The following is a 19,421-nucleotide window of genomic DNA, read 5'->3' as shown; positions in this document are numbered from 1 at the left end:
TTGTGCCTCAGTAACCAGTTACTAGCTTGGTTATTATTGAAGCAAATCTCCATAATACGTTTGGGTGTATAATTTGAGCAACTTGTCGTATTTTGAATGCTTTCTGTATGTAATTTGCTTGAAGAAATGCTGGGATGGAATTACCTTTTTGGTAAAAATTGGGGAGATGTCCCCAGTGGCTTGGTAACAACCACACAAATTTATTAGGGACGCTCTCTGTGAAGAAGTGTTTCCGTAAAGGCCTTCATGATATTCTGTTTTTGCCTAAATTAGAGGGGAAAAATGCATGGATGAACAGAACATAGTAATGTGTGAAAAATATCTGACAATCAGCTCAGAGGGGCATTTTTTTCCCCTCCGTCAGACTTGCGCTTGTTGTGTCATTAATCATTGTGTGATCTTGGTCACTCATTTCAAGTAATAAAAGTTTCCATCATAAACGCACAACAGGTCTGAGTCACTCAGTCACACCAGCTTCCAGCTATGACTCCTATTAAATCAAGCAAGCAGAACGTTTCCTAAGGCAGCCGTTGCCTTTTAATTTCCTGAAGAACCTTAGAATATCATTCATTACCAGAACTACACATATTTGGTTTTTAAAAGTCTCATAAATCAATAGTGGCCTGACTGCAATAATTATAACAAGTTAACATGTAATTTCCAGGCTGAAAGCCGCATGGCCGGATTTTAGCATATGCAAACGAGGTAATTCAAATAGTGTAGGGATATTAATACAGAAGGGCAGGTAACGAGGTACGGGCTATGAATTATGCATCAAAAAGTGGTTGATCTTCAATAAAGGAAATGAATTCACTGTGTAATCTAATTAGTTATGGAAGTCTATTATGTCGAGCAGCAGAAAGCAACTGTCCTTGAAAAGGAATTTATTTACAGTACATGTTAGCTCTTCGGAATGGAATTGCGTTCTGGCCCGAATGTTAACGGCAACCTCTGTCTCTCACCCCTCCCCTTCTTTCTCCACTTCCCTCTACCTCCCCCTTTCCGCCACTTCACTTCTGTTTTAGCTCAAGACCCGGGAGGCCTCCAAAACGGACCCAGAGTGTGACATCGCCGGAGAACCCTCACATCATGCCGCACTCGGTGCCGGGCCTCATGTCGCCGGGAATCATTCCCCCCACAGGTAACGCACACGGACCTCCTCCCGCGCCCCGGCCCGTTCTCGCAGCAGCCTGCTGCCCATCCGTTAAATGGCACACTGCAAAATCTGACAGCCCTCATCCAAACTACCAGCCAGAACCATTGACCGTCCCGGCCGACCCCCCACCCTTCCCAGCAAGCCCCCCTGTGCAACCACAGCTCCAGAATAAATTGGAGTGGAGAGTTGTTCTCTTCCAGATTATTATAGTGAATGCTGCATTCTGCCTTGAGTGGATTTTAATTAGCCCGATTAAATCCACTTCACTGCTGTATGTACATAGGCCGATGTGATGTTAAAGTAAGCTTATCGCCACAAGAATCAACAACAACCGTTTGTGCCTTCAGTTCGCCTGGAGCAAGTCTTATGCTTTTGTTCTATTTACGGCTGGGTTTCATTGTAGCGGCTTTGAAGTCGTTTGCGAGAAAGGGTCCTTATTTACATATCGTGCTCTCGGTTGTTCTGCCATCTTTTAATAACACACAATCATTAGGTTATGGTTCACTCCTTGTTAATGTACAGTTAACTTCTCGTTAAGATTCTCTTGTGGATTCTTGAGCAATTATTGAGCACAAAGCCATATAGTTATCATTTTCAAAACCTAAGTGCGTTTTATTTTTATTTTTTCTGTGCAAAGTATGATGTTTTCTGTCCTACTGGACAAATTATCTTGCTTTCACAAAACAAGCTACCACAGAGTCTTCATACAAGCAGCTCTTCATGATGACTCTACATTTACATGCATGCCTTTTGGCAGAGACTTCATCCACTGTGACTTACAGTGCATCCAAGCTATGCGTGTTCACTGGAAATTGAACTTAAGATCTTACCATTGTTAGCATCAATGCTGATCAGTTATCTTGATTAATCATGTGGTAAGCATTAGAGTATATAATGTTAGAATGTTAGAATGCCTTCAAGTGCACCTGGGAAACTAAATGTTTATTAAATAAAGCAAACTGAGAAACTTTATCTTTTGAAGTGTTTTTTAAAATCACTATCCCTCTTTTATCTATCCTTTACAATTATTGAAATGCAGCATGTAAAATTACAATAACTTGCAAAATCATTCATTATAATTCACCACTACTTGCTTTCTGCTCACTGATCTCTATTTAGATTATTGGTATATTTTATGATATTATTAATATTATGGATCAGACATCCTTCTTCCAACATCACAACTTACCAACTCATTTATAATCTAGAATTCTAGAGTTTTCCACTTGTTTTCCAATTTGCTTGGTCATTCAAATGCTTGTAATAACAAAATTTCCAGCTTCACTTGAAGGGTACATTAATAAAAAGTTTTAATAAAGTGATTTTAATTCTTTAATATTTCATTATTCTGTATTTGAATTAGAATTTACCGGTTTGTCAATATGTCACAATGGTAGTGAGGCTGTATCCCGTTAAATAATTGGTAGTCTTGTTATTTGGCCAATTTTGCTCATATCTCCACCAGCCTAGAAGATCTTTCACACAATGCAGTTTTAATCATTTTGAGCCTGTAGTTTAAACAATATATCATGGCGTTAGCAATGCCAACATCAAGGGTGGAGTTCACACCGAATGCAGTGTTACTTTGAATAAAAGTGTCTGCCAAATGCTTAGAATGTGAACGTTTCTCTTTGAAAGCTCTCTTTGAAGTCAATGCCAATCAAAGATCGTTTTAGCATAAACCTAATGAAAAATGAATTGCGGAATTTTCTTTTTTTAATGTTCTTTGCTGTGTAAGTGTAGCATTCTCTCTGTAAACTTGAAATCGAGGGGAAACTATTGAAATTCCACCTTGGCAGCAGAACTGGTAATCTTCAACAATGCCGCTGACGCATTAGCAAACCATTCGGCTTGGGAAACTGCGTCCAGCTGCCCCTCCATGTTTGAGTGAGGTCAGCCTATCAGTGTCTTGTTTAGAAACAGGAACTCAAAGGCCGTGTGGTACAGGATGAGAGCCAAGGATGAGAGTCTACTCTTATTTAGTCCTCAGCAACCAAGACAAAACCCCTTTGATATCCAGGCCTTTAAACCATGAGAGAGGCTCTGATCTTGACATTTTGGTTGGAACTTCTAAAGAAAAGTAACATTTTATACAATCAGGTTTGTAAGGGTCTTTGGTTGTTTGGTTGACGAAGCAGCATGCAATGAGTAGATGCAGTGAGATTTGCTTGCATTCGGCTTTCACAGATCCGGGTTATCTTGGACAGCACTAGGATTGAGAGAGCAAATGTAAACAACAGTTAAAACAGCATGAAGTCCTAGTTATTTTGTTAATGTAACCTTCATCATAAAGCGGTGTAATTGTAATGTTGGCAAATGTTCAAGGGCCTTTGTGCACAGTACTGTTTTAAAGCAGCACTTGAGATGTTTTTCTTCCATAGCATGTCATTTAACACCACACACCCTGCTAGAATAGCGTCATTGATTCCTGTTATATTGAGCAGGTGACTTTATAGTTAACAAATATTATGGATAGAAAATATCCCAAAATGTCTGGGGTTAAGATATAAGATGTGTGTGTGTGTGTGTGTGTGTGTGTGTCTGTGTCTGTGTGTGTGTGAGAGAGAGAGAGTGTGAGTGTTCAAAAGTCTGGGGTTGGTCATATCTTTTTATTGTTTTTAAAAGAATACTCTAATGCTCAAATATCTCTAATTTCTTTTTATTTAAAGCTTCAGTCTGTAACTTTTTTTGGTTAAAAATGATCCAAAATCAATATTTGAGCAAGTACATAACCAGCCAGTGTTCAAAACTATTGCCCTACTTTAGCCCAATTCACAACGGTTAGCTTATAATAATGTTTTCTAATTTGAGCCATGCCAGAGTAAAATTTGAGCCGTGCCAACCCCGCGCAAGATAATTCCGCAAGTAACTGCAACTCCAGGTTTTCAAACATAGATGGCGACAAAGAGGCAAAACTTACGGACTGCAGCTTTAAAATAAAATAATTTGAAATATTATTACAATTAAAAAAAAAATCTGTTTGTATACAGTATATATTATAAAATGTAAATTATTCCAGTGATATATATATATATATACACACACACACACACACACACACACACATATATACAGTATATATATATATATAAAATACAGCAAGGATTTATTCAATTGATCAAAAGTGACAGTAAAGACATTTATAATATTACATTTCAAATAATTTTTCTAAATATTTTTATTCATCAAAGAATCTTGAAGAAAAAAAAAATGTATCACAGTTTTCACAAAAATATGAAGCATGACGGTTTTTAACATTAAAAATAATAAATATTTTTGAGCACCAAAATCAGCATGTCAGATTGATTTCTGAAGCATGTTACAGTGAAGACTGGAGCTGCTTAAAATTCTTTGTTATCACAGGAATAATTTACATTTTATAATATATACTGTATACAAACAGAATTTTTAAATTTTAATAATATTTCAAATTATTTTATTTTAAATAAAAACAAATTACAGATATTTGAGTGTTAGTCTTCTATGACCAACCCCAGAATTTTGAACACTCTCTCTCTCACACACACATACACACACACACACACACACACACACACACACACACACACACACACACACACACACACACTGTGTATGAATAGATAGATAGATAGATAGTCTCACAGCTAAGCAGGAAATGACATCATGGTATCATTCCATCAGTCTGTCATCAGGTGGACACAGTCAACTAGAAATGCAGCAAGACTGGGAGAATCGACACAAAAAGAGGTTAATGAAACATGTAGCCCTTCACGCAGATGCAAGATTACACTGTCATAAACAGATCAGTCAACTCTAATGCGACTCTCCTCACACCGAGTGTCGGCAGCTCATAATTGATGTGCGGTATTTGGCTCTAATGCAGATGGAACAATTCAGATGCATTAATTCACCCAGTCCTCGCTGGCACAACCTCAGCTTTGAGCGTGCGATCAGTCCTCAATAGTGACTGCAGCGGAGCTCATTTCTGCAAATATATTGGGTAAATAGAGTGAAATTTGGCCTCTGTCTCTATTAGGAGCCCGCAACATTAAGTCAGTAGATAAGCACTTGCTTATCATAAGCATGGCTAAGTCACTCTTTGTGTACTGATGTGAAGTTAATCTGATCTTAATTTAATTACACTATTAGTGGAAGGAGGCACATACATTCCTTATTTGTTATAAGAATGTTCTGACATTGAGCAGGTATGGGGCAGCCCGCATGTTAATTAATAATGAACATTCTGACAATATTCAGAGGCATGACAGCGTTAAGCCAGTCTGCTGCTGGTTCCTTTGCATATTAATAGATCCTTCATTATTATTTAATATGACAGCTGCTCCAAGGGCTACGATCAGACCCCATCTCTATTATTTGCTGTTTTGTGCGCAGTATGACAGTACCATGCGATTCTTTATTTGTCAAAGTCCCCTCCCCACGCCGCCGTCTTGCGCCCGTCTGCCCGCTCGTCCTCTCGCAGGCTCAGCTGTTTGTATATGGCTGAAGAGATCCTTATGTCTGTGAGAAAACAGACATGGCTGTCTGAATCTAAAGGTGACTTTCAAAAGTCGAAACATTGCGATCTGCTATTGGTGCTTTGCATACTAATGAATGCTAATTGAGGAAGGAGTGGGTTGCTCGTTGTGATGTTCAGACGTGCACGGGCACTACGAGTGGACTTGTTGCTGATGTGAAGAATGGTTTGTGGATGGGCACTCTGATGTAGATGTTACAGTCAAACACCCTTGTAGCCTATGTTGGATGTTATTTGTGATCTAATGAACCTAACTATCTCTCTGGAACAGTATTGAATGATAATGTAGAGGAGGATCCATAAACCTGAAAACAATTGCCTCTTGCATGCTTGTAGTTTGTAGCAGTGCTTCTCGATTGGTTTTACTTCATTATTTATTTATTTTGTTATTTCATAATTAGTATTTATAATTTTATTATATCTGATTATATATTGTCTCAAAAACATGCCACAAACCATGTTTATCCTATATGAGCTAATATTTATTCTAGTCTGGGTTGTATCTCCTTTTTCCTTTTGTGGTGTTGTTGAAAATGGCAAAATGTTATTTATTTATTTGTTTGTTTGTTTATTCATTCGTTCATTCATTTATTCATTTGTTTGTTTGTTTATTATGACTTATTATGAATTTTATTATATCTAATTATATATTGACTCAAAAACATGTCACAAACCTTGTTTACCCTATGCGAACAAAGATTTATTCTAGTCTGGGGTTGCATCTCCTGTTTCCTTATTTTTGTTGAAAAATGGCAAAATTTGACTTATTTATTTATTTACTTTGTTAAAATATTTTATAATCATTTATGATTTTATTATATCTAATTATATATTGTTGCAAAAACATGTTTATCCTATATGAATGTATATTTAATTAAGTCTTGGGTGTGTCTACTTTTACCTTTTGTGTTGTTGTTGAACATTTATTTATTTACTTATTTGGTTGGTTTGTTCTTTTTGTTGGTTGGTGTTTTTCAGTGGTTGAAGGATCAGTTTGTCCTAAATTCTGAAAAGTTTATTTAGAAGTAAAGCCTTTGCCTTTAATAACACTGTTTTAAAAGTTGTCAAAGCTTATTTTGCTATCATACCTATGAACAGTAATATGATTAGTAGCATATGTTTTTCATTGCTATCTTTGACTTGGCCATTTATGATTCACAATCCACCAGCCGAGAGCCACTAGTTTATGCTGTAATAGACTAATTGAGCAGGAAATTATGGTAAACTGTTTATTGATAACATCCATACCCGCAGGACATTCCATATAGACATATCCATTTGATTTGATAAATGAATATGAGAGATGTGTTTAATGCATTACTGAAGTGCATAATTGCCGGACTAAAAATTCCCCTAAATGAAACTCAAGTGCCCGACTTTTTCACGCAAGCAACCGGAAGGTGATTTTATTCTTTTATTTTTTTTCCTCAGGTCTCTGCTCCGCATACATCTCATTTAGAAAACAGTTGACTCTCTTCCATTAGACGCAAATGAAGATTGACCTTCAGTGCGACTGGAGGCCATATTTATTATGAGTGGAGGGGGGAAGTAACCCCCCCGCAGCTGTAGGGCATGAATATACAACAGCAAACGAGAGTGGCCACTCCGACACCGTGTATACGATTCATCAATATGGTACTGATGTACTTTAAAATGCAAACAAGCCCAGAAAGCTGGTGGCATGCAATGTTGCCCACACCATCTGCCTATCTGCTGCTGGGGAGGCAAGGTGGCGTATTAATGCCACATGTTCGATATCTTTCTTTTTCACTTTCTCTTCACGCTCAGGAAAGGAGACAGAGGCCAAATGGCCACAGTTGAGTCATGTCAGTGAATGTGACAGTTTAGTGATGATGAATTTACCAATTGCCTTCCCTCACGTGGGGGGTGGGAGGTGTACAAGTCAAACGGGCCATGAGCGTATCTGGGATTGATGGTACATTAGAGGATTTGGGGATTTTAAGGACTGTTTTCTTGGAAAATTTTTAAATACTGACTGAATCTTTTGCTAAAAAGCAATACATATTATATCTCTCAAATTAGCAACAAATGACAGATGTGTAATTATATGAAAATAACAAATACAATTGACTGACAAATGTAATGTAATTTTTATAATATGTATTTAGTGGTTTATTTATCTGACACAATAATGTGGAGATCATTTTGGGGCGCTTTTCTTTAATATTAATATGCAGTTAATGAATTGCCATATCTTGTAATTAATTGGATTTATTTTGAATTATGCCATGGTCTGTCTGAATACTAGATTCTGATTGGCTGGCAGGTGTTGATTAAGTAAGGGAAAATCAACGGCTAGCTGTGCATTAAACAATTTGAATGCACAACGTGGAGGCGAAGTGCATTCAAATCGTTTAATGTACAGCTAGCTGTTGATTATCCCGTTTATGCCATGGTCATTTGCCAGCATTCACATATTAAAGATGTTAATAATATTTGCGCTGCAATATTTGACTGGAACGATAAAAATGACGGTTATTTTCGTCTGTATTACTATTCAACTGTAACTGTATGTTACTATGGTTACCAGTGTTTATAGGAAGCGCATTAATATAGAATGTGATTAAACTGACCTGGAATTACCTGTGCAGTTAAACGAATTTAATCAACACCTGCCAGCCAATCAGAATCGACATGTGGCATAAATTCGTTTAACTGCACAGGTAGTTCCAGGTCAGTTTAATCACATTCTATATTAATGCGCTTCCTATAAACATTGGTAACCATAGTAACATACAGTTACAGTTGAATAGTAATAGACGAAAATAATCGTAATTTTTATCGTTCCAGTCAAATATTGCAGCGCAAATATTATTAACATCTTTAATATGTGAATGCTGGCAAATGACCATGGCATAAACGGGATAATCAACGGCTAGCTGAACAGTAAACGATTTGAATGCACTTCGCGGAGGCTGCGTGTCGGGTGGTTCTTCGCCTCCACTTCATGCATTCAAATCGTTTAATGCACAGCTAGCCGTTGATTATCTCTTACTTGATTAACAGGACAATAAATAAATATACAGAAATTAGATCTGTTTAAATGTTAAAATGCATTCAGTTATGACATTTAATATTTTCATGAAGCTGCTCAGCCCTTATCCCAGAATCCGCTTCGCCTTAATCTCATATATGAGACTATTGTACTGTAACCATTTTCAATACACTGTACATATAAAATGAGACAGAGATCACAGGATTCACTGAACACTGCTGGAAAAAAAAAAAGCTCAGCTTTGATTCATCCATTCAAATCATTTCATTAATCTTCATTCATGGATTCAAGGTCTCTTTCAAGGATCCTCCTTTTACTTATTGTGAGTCTTTCAGGTGTTTTGTCATTGAAAAAGAGTAAATGACAGCGAGTCAGTTCTTTATCCAATCTCCCCGTCTCCACTGTCCTCCTTTTAAACAAATCAAACAATGGAAAAAATGATGATTGCCACTAGAGCCAAAAGACGTTGAATCGCAGTGTTCCTGTTCATTCAGAGGGAATGACAATGGATTTGAAGTCAGATGAGAGCATTTACTGTGCATGTTTGAGATGTTTCACACATTTGTGTGTGATTTGAGCACGTCTTTGGTTTCCCACTGTTTCAGACTGTTTGTTTTCACTTTGTCGTACATCCCCACCCGTTTATTTACAAACAGAAACCATGGCAACATGTCTGTCCTGATATGTTCTCCTGACTCCATCTGTCACCATCAAAGCTCAACGGCGTCATCTTTGCATTTAGAGAGAAAAAGAGACGGAAATCAGAGAAGACGTACATGACAGTGAGGCTTCCAGCAGAAAGCGTTGCATCAGTCCAATGGGGCCAGCTGTGTAATCAAAAACACAAAGCTACCGTCAGTGACGGGATGCAAATGATCCGCTCTAGTTAAGACGCGGTGCTAGACTGAGTTAGGCTAGTGATGGGAGAAAAGACCGTGTCAAACAGTTAAAGAGCGGGAAGCAGTTTTTCCTCTTCTTTCTGAGGTAATGCCCTAACTCAAAGTAATGTGGGATCTCAAAACCATGAGTTTAAAATTGTTCATTTGCATGATTACATAAATTATATTTGAATATTGGATACTATTGAATACTAAAACAAATTATTATTATTATTTTTTTTTGCAGATCTCAAATTATTGTAGCATTTTAAACAATCCATTTGAGCTTTTGTTTATTTGTTTGTTTGTTTCCCAAAATGTGGAATCAGTCGTTTAGACAATAATATACAATAATGTAACGATCAAAAAGTTTGGGGTCCATAATTTATTTTAATTATTGCTTTTTTTCCAGCAAGGATGCATAAAAATTGAGTGAAAACAGTAGTATTGTGAAATATATTACAATTTAAAGTAACTTTTCTATTTTATCATAAGATGTTATTTATTTATATGATGGCAAAGCGGATTCTTCAACAACCATTACTTAATAATTTAGTGTCACATGATCCTTCAGAAATCATTCTAATATGCTGATTTGGTGCTCAAGAAATATTTCTTATTTTTATCAGTGTTATATTTGTAATGTTTTTTTTTTTTCTGGAAACATTTTTCACTGCATGCATACATACATAAATAAATAAATTCTATTCCCCCCCTCCAAAGTGTGGAATCTGTTCTTCTTATGTGTTACTGTCTCTTCACCCCATTAAACGACTTGAAAAAATTGACCAATCCTTTGTTTTAAGCCCATTTTGGTTGAACCTTTATGATGCAGTGACTCCATCTTCATGTCCTCCTGCTGTAGGCCTCACAGCTGCCGCTGCAGCAGCTGCGGCCGCCACCAACGCCGCCATCGCAGAGGCCATGAAGGTGAAGAAGATCAAACTGGAGGTGATGAGCAGCTACCACGGAAGCAACACCCAGCACGGGGCCGACTCAGACAACGGAGACCTCAGCTCCAGTGTGGGTGAGTCACCGTCCACCAGCAGCATGACTCACACTGCATGCAGGCCTGGTATTAGCAAACGTCTCGCAATCCGTCACAAGTGGTCAGGCAAGACACATTGCAGTTTACACTTAGGAGTAACATACCTCTTCTCAAATGTGTCTTCTGTGACTCCTTGTGATCAGATTTTGAGGGGAGGGTCTCATGACTAAATGTTGGTAAAATGAAACAAAAATGTTTAGTTTTTTTGGTTATTTAGCACATTTTGTTACATTTACGGTACGCAATTGACCATTTTTCAGATATATACTATTAACTGAATTTCAGATGCTTTGTGATCTGTCACTGCATGTACTGTATATGTATGCACTTTCCCAATTTTTAACTGAAAAGTTATTTTCTTTCAAGGCCACATGTAGACACAATGCTTAAACCCTTATTTTAGCACATGGCACATGAGTAAGTGGGACTCATCAGGACAGATCAGCGTTTGCACTACAAATGCGATGCAGTCATATGTTCACTTCCTCCCCGTATAGTTTAAGCATTTGCAAAGCATTTTGAAACCCAATTGCACATGTACTTAGCACTGTCCAGAAACTGACCAGAAGTACTCAAATCTATTAATACTAGTGTTAACAGGGTTCACCAAAAAACGACAGTTATGTCATCATTTACTCACCCTCATGTTGTTTCAAACCTGTATGACTTTCATTCTTTTTTTGGAACACAAAAGAAGATATTTTGAAGAATTGAACTGTTTTTGTCCACGCTTTTTCCATCAGTTGGGTCCAAAAACACACTTTGACATTTTTTTTTCAACATATCATCTATTTATAATCAGGTTTTAAAGTTTAATTCAGTTTTGGAACAACATTTTTGAGTGGACTATCCCGTTAAGAACAAACTAATCTGCTGTTATAAAACTAAGCATAATTCCTGCTATTTACTTATGCAAAATTCTTAAAATATGTTCTTGAACTCACATAAACTGCAAACGTCCAAATCTATAAGGAAAGCTTTGTGTAATCTTCTTTTGAGCAGTCAGTTTGTTTGGTTGATTCCAAATTCATCATTAGCAGGTAATGCACTTTTAAAGTAGCTACACATCAAATGCATCCATGAGCACTTTATCCCAAAGCTAATAGCTATTAAGCAAGCCGCTAATTCAATTTGGTGAAGAAAATTGGTTTTGAATGTCCCCCGCTCCAATTAATCGTTTCTCAGATACATTCAGATTTTTTCTCTCTCTTTGCAACATTACTTAAAGCCATTTTTTGTGGAAATTACACTGTTATATTAAACCACAAATCCATTACAAATGATTCAGTTACCATAATCCCCGAGCTGAACTGTGCGCGTGTGATTTCCATTGTGAATATCCACCCTGCGTCGAGGATTTCCCAGCTGCATTTGACACTAGGAGTTTTGGCAAAACACGGCATGTTCTAAGCAGATTTATCGAAAGGAAGCCGCGTGGAGCTGAGGTCACCCGACAGCGAATGGCGGCGGGGGGCCGCGAGGTCACCGAAATAAAGATAAATGCGAATCGGAATAGGCGAGGCTGCAGCAATGGGGCTAATAAGAAACTGTTTTTATCTTTTTACAATTTAAATTGTAACCTTGAGCACGCAGACTCCCCGAAGAATAATAATTCTGGGCCCAGCGGTGAGCGAAGGAGCCGAACTAGAGAGGCATTAGAAGCTTTGAGTGAAATATATGGCCGCGACGCCTCTCCGGCCCATCCACAATCAATTGGATTCTTTTACTTTAATATTTACTCGCAGCGATGAGATGCTAGTCTGCATGGTGATGAACAGTCTACCTCTGGCGTTTGAAGGTGACCTGTCACCGCGTATGGACAAATCTCTCGCTCGCAGAAATGTAGAAAATAAATCATTAAAGGCAGGCGGGCCTCTCATTCCGGGATTTAAATCACTCCCAGATTTATGATTTAAATTAATGCTTCGTTTGGTCAAAAGAACGGAGGCTGAGACAAATGATGTTTGGTACTGAAGCCATCCTAATATTGATTACTGGATGTCAGTGCAATCTCTTGTTTATATCAAGCACTCTCCTGTGACGGGGTGGCCAATAGGAGTCACCCGCATGATAAGAGGGCGAAATATAGCTGCCTCTATTCAGCCAGCCAGAGGCGAGAAACAAGCTCCTTTCAGCCTTTAATTGCAACATAAATTAGGTTTTTAAGTGAAATAGACAGTGTTTTCCATTCCCTTCTCCCAGCGAATTCCCTCACTGCTCCGGATCATTACGGCATTAAAACGGAAAGGTCATTTCGCCAGAGAACCGAGAGAGATATCACATCTGGGTGTTTTAAAAGAGTGCCAGAGAAAACACACAACTGTGAAAATAAACTCTTAGCTGCGGTGCGGTGCTCTGCTGACTTCTGCTTTTCCGAGTGCTGTGATTGGCTCTAATGCTTTTGGACTGTGAATGCCTATTATGTCCTGCTTATAGGCGCTTTCTGCAGCTGTAGTCCAGAGTCTGAAATCATTTGACGGATATAGAGATGACTTAAGAACAGAGGAACTCAGCTAAACTCTCCAGACAGAAGTGGACAATGTCACGAGCAGGAAGTGAGCCGGTGCTATATTAAAACAGCTGCTTATGCTATGAGGTTTTATTTTGAGACACTTAGTTACATGCAGTTGTAATTATTTTTTTTATGTCACTTATAGAGGGGTTAACACAGACCATCATCATCAATAATAATAATAATAATTTATTACTAAATAATAATAATGATTATTATTATTATGTTGTTGTTGTTGTTAATAATAATAATAATACTAATTTATTGCTAAATAATAATAATAATATTATTGTTATTTTTATTACTACTACTGGTGATGTTGTTCTCAGTGTGATGTTATCACTTCTAGTGATATTATAAAAATAACAAATATAATTATTATTATTATCATGACTACTGTTATTTATTTATTTTTATTGTAGTATTGCATTTTTGTGAGTGATGCAAAAGTTGCCACTGTAAGGGTGTTATGAACGGTTAACGGCACTCAGTAGGGTTTCTAAACTGTAAAAGAATATTTTTCAAAGTGGTAAATAAAACTTGTAGTATATAAAACTGTTCACTTGAACATATCATGTTTAGTTAACAATACTACTACTAACAATTTTTGAGTGAAAATAGTTTTGAGAGAAATCCTGCACCATTTTTTTTGTCGCTACTGTTTTTCCTCCCTCAGATATGAATGCTTTTCTATTCCTCCACTGATATATATTCTGATGGTGATTTGCAGTATACAGTCTAGAACAGATTTAGTCTGAAGTGTCGATAGTAAGTGTGTGAAGGACATTGTACTCTCCTCTGGACTTGTTGGTGTTGATGCAAATTGGCTGGGCTAATGTTTCTTCTGCATTAAATATTCAACTCAATCACTCTCACCGGCTTGCATCACTATTATTAATTACAAAAACAGAGAGAAAAACAGTCAGCCAGTTTAAGTTGGAGCCAAATAGCCAAACACCCTGAGTGAGAGAGAAGGAGGCGAACGTGATTAAGCTTAGTGCTCGCTTCCCTTTTAATTCTTCCCCAGCTTTTTTTCCAAGGAGGTGGGGGTTCCCTTCTCTTACAATGTGGATTGTTCCATTGACTCACAGGAAACGGCACAATTACAGATCACAAAGCAAGCAAAACATGCGCCTGGAAGACACACAAACAGCAATCCATTCCCTCGCATTGAATTGACCTGAATCAAAACCAACACCTGCCCTTTTCAAGCAAGATGAATTGTTTGCTTATTTATTCATTTTTATTTGCTTTCTTTCCTTTCTTGCAACTCACGCATTTGCTGCCTTCGGGTTAAGAAATGGAAGGAGGTGAAAAGAATCTCTCTCTTGGTGGCCACTGGGTGCCATTTTGCATCTGATTCCTTGCCACGGCAACGTTAATGGACCTTAAATCCTCTCCGTAATTAGATGGGGGAATTGTGTGTATCACCAACCAGATGATGCTGCCATAATGAAATAAGCGACAAACTTTCAGGCATGTATGTGCGCGCGGTGTTTGTGTGGGTTTCTGCGATTTAGTGCGTTGGCGTGCTCAGACCCGGCCTAGACCTGGCGTTTAGCGTTTTGGGGAGCGCGAGCCTGTCACGTCAGGGCTGGTGACAGGTGTCTATGTTAGGGACAGAATTAAAAGCGAAAGGGGGGAGATGATGGGTGGGCCTCCCACCATCGATGAGGTCAGGCCGCTAATTCCGCCAGGCTTCTTCTGGCAGAGGAGGCCAGCACTCAAGAGATGGATCTGCAGAGAGACCGCAGCTGTAAGCGTGGAGGAGCTAATTGGTCCTTATCTTGCTGTCCCATTCATCTTCATTTTTTACCAATTACCGAGCATTATCTGTGTTCTCGGTTGGATATGGGAGTTAATCCTTTTTGGTTAAGCTGCTGGTGCAGCTTGCAAATTTCCACTGGTGGAGCGGGTGAAAGAGTCAGAGCGAAAAACAAACTAGGGAAACTTCTCATCATTGTACACAGGAAGGAATCGATTGGAAATGACATCACGGGAGGGAAAGAAAAAACAGCGGGGAGGTGGGGAATCAATTATTGGTGTTATAATTCAAGCTCTTGTTTGCAAACGTTGCAGCACCATTGATTTAGTTGTTTTCATCGCGCTTGCCATTATTGACTTGTTAAAACCATATTTTCTTCTCATCGGTGGATTCAAATGTGCAGCCAATCAACCGGTGGTGTTTCAAATCTTGTAATAATTACTCAAGATGTATTAAATTGTGGCAGAATGTCCCTTTTTTTCAACGCTTCAAAGGGGAACGAACCAAAGACAGTCAGAAGCAGTCAGAATCTCTCTTATTATACACTTAACCGTATGGATAAGCTTGCAAACACATTAATAACTGTAAGACTCATGCCTCTTATCATACTTGTTACACTGTCAAGAGCGATCTCGTCACAGATTCAATGCATCACTGCGTCAAGAGCTCGACGACGCTTTTAACTGACACTGAGGAAGTCGGTAGCGGTGCGATATCTGTCTGATGAGCGCTGTCACATTTCCTCAACACCTATCAAAAAACATAGACCCTAAACCCATTGTCTTTATAGCAGGGACATCCATCATGCATCGGGGCCGCGTCGCGTCTTTATAATCAGCCAGCTTGTACATCGAGCCCTCATTTAGCATAAAGCATTCGTGCTCAATGCCGGGCCTCTTAAAATAGCTCCCCATAGAGGACGGATTGAGTGAGCCATGCCTCCTGCTCTTTGATAGGGATCTGTTTGGTCACACACAGCACCAGCTGTCATCTCAGCCTCGACTGCTGTGATTTAATTAGTCTGTTTATGTCCTTTCTAATAATAAATCCCACACTGTGGAAGGACAAATCCAACAAGGGTTGCGCTTTGTTTTTCAATCTGGCGGCCTCGCACTGCTAAACGCGGCACGACGACAGCAAACAGAAGAAAGTTTTCGGTTTAATTGTGTCTGTCTGTTTGACTTTCACTTTTTCTTCCTCTCTTTTCTCATGCCTTCATCAAAGTCAGGTTGATATAGTTATAACTTCTCTCTTTTTCAAATGAAATTTGGTTAAATATTTCTTTATTTAGCTTAAATTGATGATGTTTCCTATGATTTTAATCTTTTAATGTTTCCAATGATTGATTGATTTTTACAAAAGAACAGTGATTTTGCAATAAGTTGTTTAGAAAGTATTTAATCCAACAACTAAAATACAGTCAATCTTTTAAGGAAAAAAAAGAGGCATGTTTCCCACACTGTATTACACTGAATGAACACCTGACATATTAAATATATATTCAATTTTATTTGACATTATTATAAACAGCAATATTTCCATGTATACAATGGAAAAGTTATATATTTGGAAGATATATAATGGAAGTTATACATAATTTTTTTTGTAAAGCAATTGAATACCATACAATACATTAGGTTTTTTTAGTATCTGAAAAAGAAAAAAAAAATGCCACATGGACTTTTGACATTTGAGGGATGATGCAAATAAATCTCAGCAAATGCTTTAATAGAACTATATGTAAAGAAAACATGTATGAAAAATATGAATAGGAATGATGATTGATTTAAACTACTAGTTTTTAATCAGTGAACCAAAGTGAACACTACAGTTTGAATTGGTTCAAGGAAATTAACTTAGATTTAGTTTATAGACATTCTCTTCAGGAAATGTGCCTGGCAAAATAAAAGTGCAATAAAATCATCATCATATTCATGATGTTGCTTAAACTAAATCATCACAAATACAGTATGAAAATGTGATATATTGCCCAAAAGTCATCTAAGTGAAAAATCAGCCTGCAGCTAAATGGTAAAAACACGTTGTTCACTTCCTAGCCACATCTGAGCAGAAATCAGGGCAATGATTCATTCCTTATTACTCGCTGACTGAGTCCCACCATAGGCATTTAACATCACAGATAGCCGGTTTCTTCAAAACCGCCTCAGTCAAAAACCTGTGTCAGTTTACATTGTTGAATCCTGTTTTGTCTCGCCTTAAACATCAGCAGGGCTCTTCACGGGAAGGCAGGAAGCATTAGTAATAGCTCTGAGACCGCGATGAGAACCAGGGCTGAGTTTAGAGAGACACGCGGCCTCTCCTGGGCATTCGTTTCTGAGTGCCTCTATTAGTGTGTTGTGCTCCTGGGAAGCAGGTGACAGATAAGTGGAGAGCATCACACATTTTAATAGAATTTCAAAAAGATAACTCGATAATCACTTACTTTTTTAATGAAGTCGAATTGCTTGTTTTAATTCCGGTTGCATCGACAGTTAAGCATCAGCATAAAATTGAATATGCATGATTTTGGGAGAGGGGGGAGTCGGGTGTAAAAATGTGCAAAGCGCTGGTGTACACAAATGCCTACAACTGCAGAAACAGATTACAAAATGGGAATTGATTAAACATTATTTCTGTAATGATCCGTATCATGCTCTATCATCTCGGAAAAGCAGCACAGCTCCACGTTACTGCAGTGAGTGTAGCCGGCACCAATCGTGTTCATGCAGATATTTGTGTGGCCGCAGACTAAATGAAATAAATAAGTAACCGGTTTACTTGTCGAGCCTCATCAACATTAAAGCTCGTTCTTCATTAATTGGATGAATTAATTTGGAGCCGTTTGATTCCGTTGTGAGACGTGGTGCGTTGCCCGTCCCTCTTTACTAATCTCTGTCAGGTTGCATTTATAAGTGGAATTGAGTGACCTTTGGAGGCAAAGATAGGGATGAGGAGATCTGCGCAATTTGAAAAGACAATGTCACATGGTGTAAATGCGATACATGTAATAAATGACATTCAACCTTTCACACACGATAAGCCTCTGTGGTCCATAATGTGAAAGATGCATGCGCTTTGACTGCTTCGAATATTCCTCCGATAGGTCACCTCACTGCACTCATTTACGGGAGAGAAACAAACTGGCGCGTGATGTGTAACCGCCGTGCCTTATGATGACAGAGAGGATGTGGTGCAATTGGAATATTGCCATGATTATTGCAGTGATAATAACATTGCAGCAATTAGAACATGAGAAATGAAGGCGCGGCCATTATCACTCACGGGTATCAATCATGCCTGGAGCCCCATTAACCCAAACCAGACAAGCGATACTGCTCTGGGTCAGGCTTCCTGCCAGAACAAATCATCCCATCGCCTCAAGTTACAGAAAGTAGCCCGCATTTAGCCCATGTAGTACATGTACGAAATACAGGAATCTGTGCAACTCAACTTTTCTTAGTGACCCAGATGAAATTTGAGTGCTCAAAGGTTGCTCTTTTAAAGCTTTAGAGTTCTATTATGTTTGTTTGTTTCAGATGTTTCTACTGAATGTCTTTGGAAGAAATGGAAATAGACTCTAATATAGAGCTAGAAAAGTAATGTGGATATCAAATCAGATAATTTAAAGAGATCTCAACTGTGATTTTTCTTTTCTCTTTGGAGAACTGAATTTTTTTTTTTTTAAAGGCAGTTATTTCACTATATTGTTTTTTAAAATATAATATTATTATATAAAACTAATATTTTTTTTTATAAATTATTAAAAATTATGTTATATAAATAAAAATATAATAAAATAATTGTTATTTATTTAATTATTGGTATTTCATTTACTTAAGCAAGTTAATTAACTGGAAATATCTACTTTCTTTTAATCTCTTAGTTGTCATGAAAAAGCTGTTGTGATATTAATGTTTTTTTTTTGTTGTTTTTTTGGAAGACCTGGAAAATATTTTTTATCGGTTAGTTCACTCCAAAATTAAAATGAATTCATCATTCACCCTCATGTTGATCCAAGTTATATTTTGTATGTTTTTATTAATCAGTTTTTATTATTATATTTTCTGTTTTCATTTCAATTTTAGCTAAAGTTTAGATGCACATATGTCTGTACACGTTTAATAGATTTTTTCATTTATTTTATTTTAGTACTTTAATAGTAGTTGTAGAATTAAGTTAAACTAAATAAAAAAGAGAAATGTTGCCTTGGCAAACAACTAAAATTAAATGTTTTTTTTTCTTTTTATTATTCTATTTTTTGTTTCTTTTCATTTTTTAAACATTTATTTCAGTTATTGTTTATTTTATTTTAAGTAACAAAAAGGTGGCTTTAATTTTAGTTTCAGATTTAATTTTATTTAACTGTAACAACCCTGATCCAAACCTGTTTGATTGACTTTCTACTGTCAAACACAAGAGAGTATCATTTTTGAACAATGTTTCATCTGTTTTTGTCCAAATAATGAGTCAACTGGTTCCTAAACAAAACTAAGACCCCATTGATTATTATCGTGTGCATTAAACACACAC

At 37.5% G+C, this 19,421-nt stretch overlaps 1 protein-coding gene across 6 annotated transcripts in view; it reads left to right on the top strand.

Annotated features, from left to right (window-relative positions):
* Positions 1-19,421, top strand: part of dachd (dachshund d) — a 109,881-nt gene that overhangs the window by 52,796 nt on the left and 37,664 nt on the right. For all 6 annotated transcript variants that reach the window (XM_058786383.1, XM_058786382.1, XM_058786386.1 and 3 more), the window contains exons 2-3: positions 1,026-1,141; positions 10,432-10,593. In XM_058786383.1, coding sequence (XP_058642366.1) covers positions 1,026-1,141; positions 10,432-10,593 — 278 coding nt within the window. The remainder of the gene's footprint in view (positions 1-1,025; positions 1,142-10,431; positions 10,594-19,421) is intronic.

The sequence above is a fragment of the Onychostoma macrolepis genome, chromosome 09 (assembly GCF_012432095.1).
Source record: "Onychostoma macrolepis isolate SWU-2019 chromosome 09, ASM1243209v1, whole genome shotgun sequence".
Lineage (NCBI taxonomy): Eukaryota > Metazoa > Chordata > Actinopteri > Cypriniformes > Cyprinidae > Onychostoma > Onychostoma macrolepis.
The sequence above is the reverse complement of the archived record's forward strand: the minus strand, read 5'-3'. Positions and strand labels throughout refer to the sequence as shown.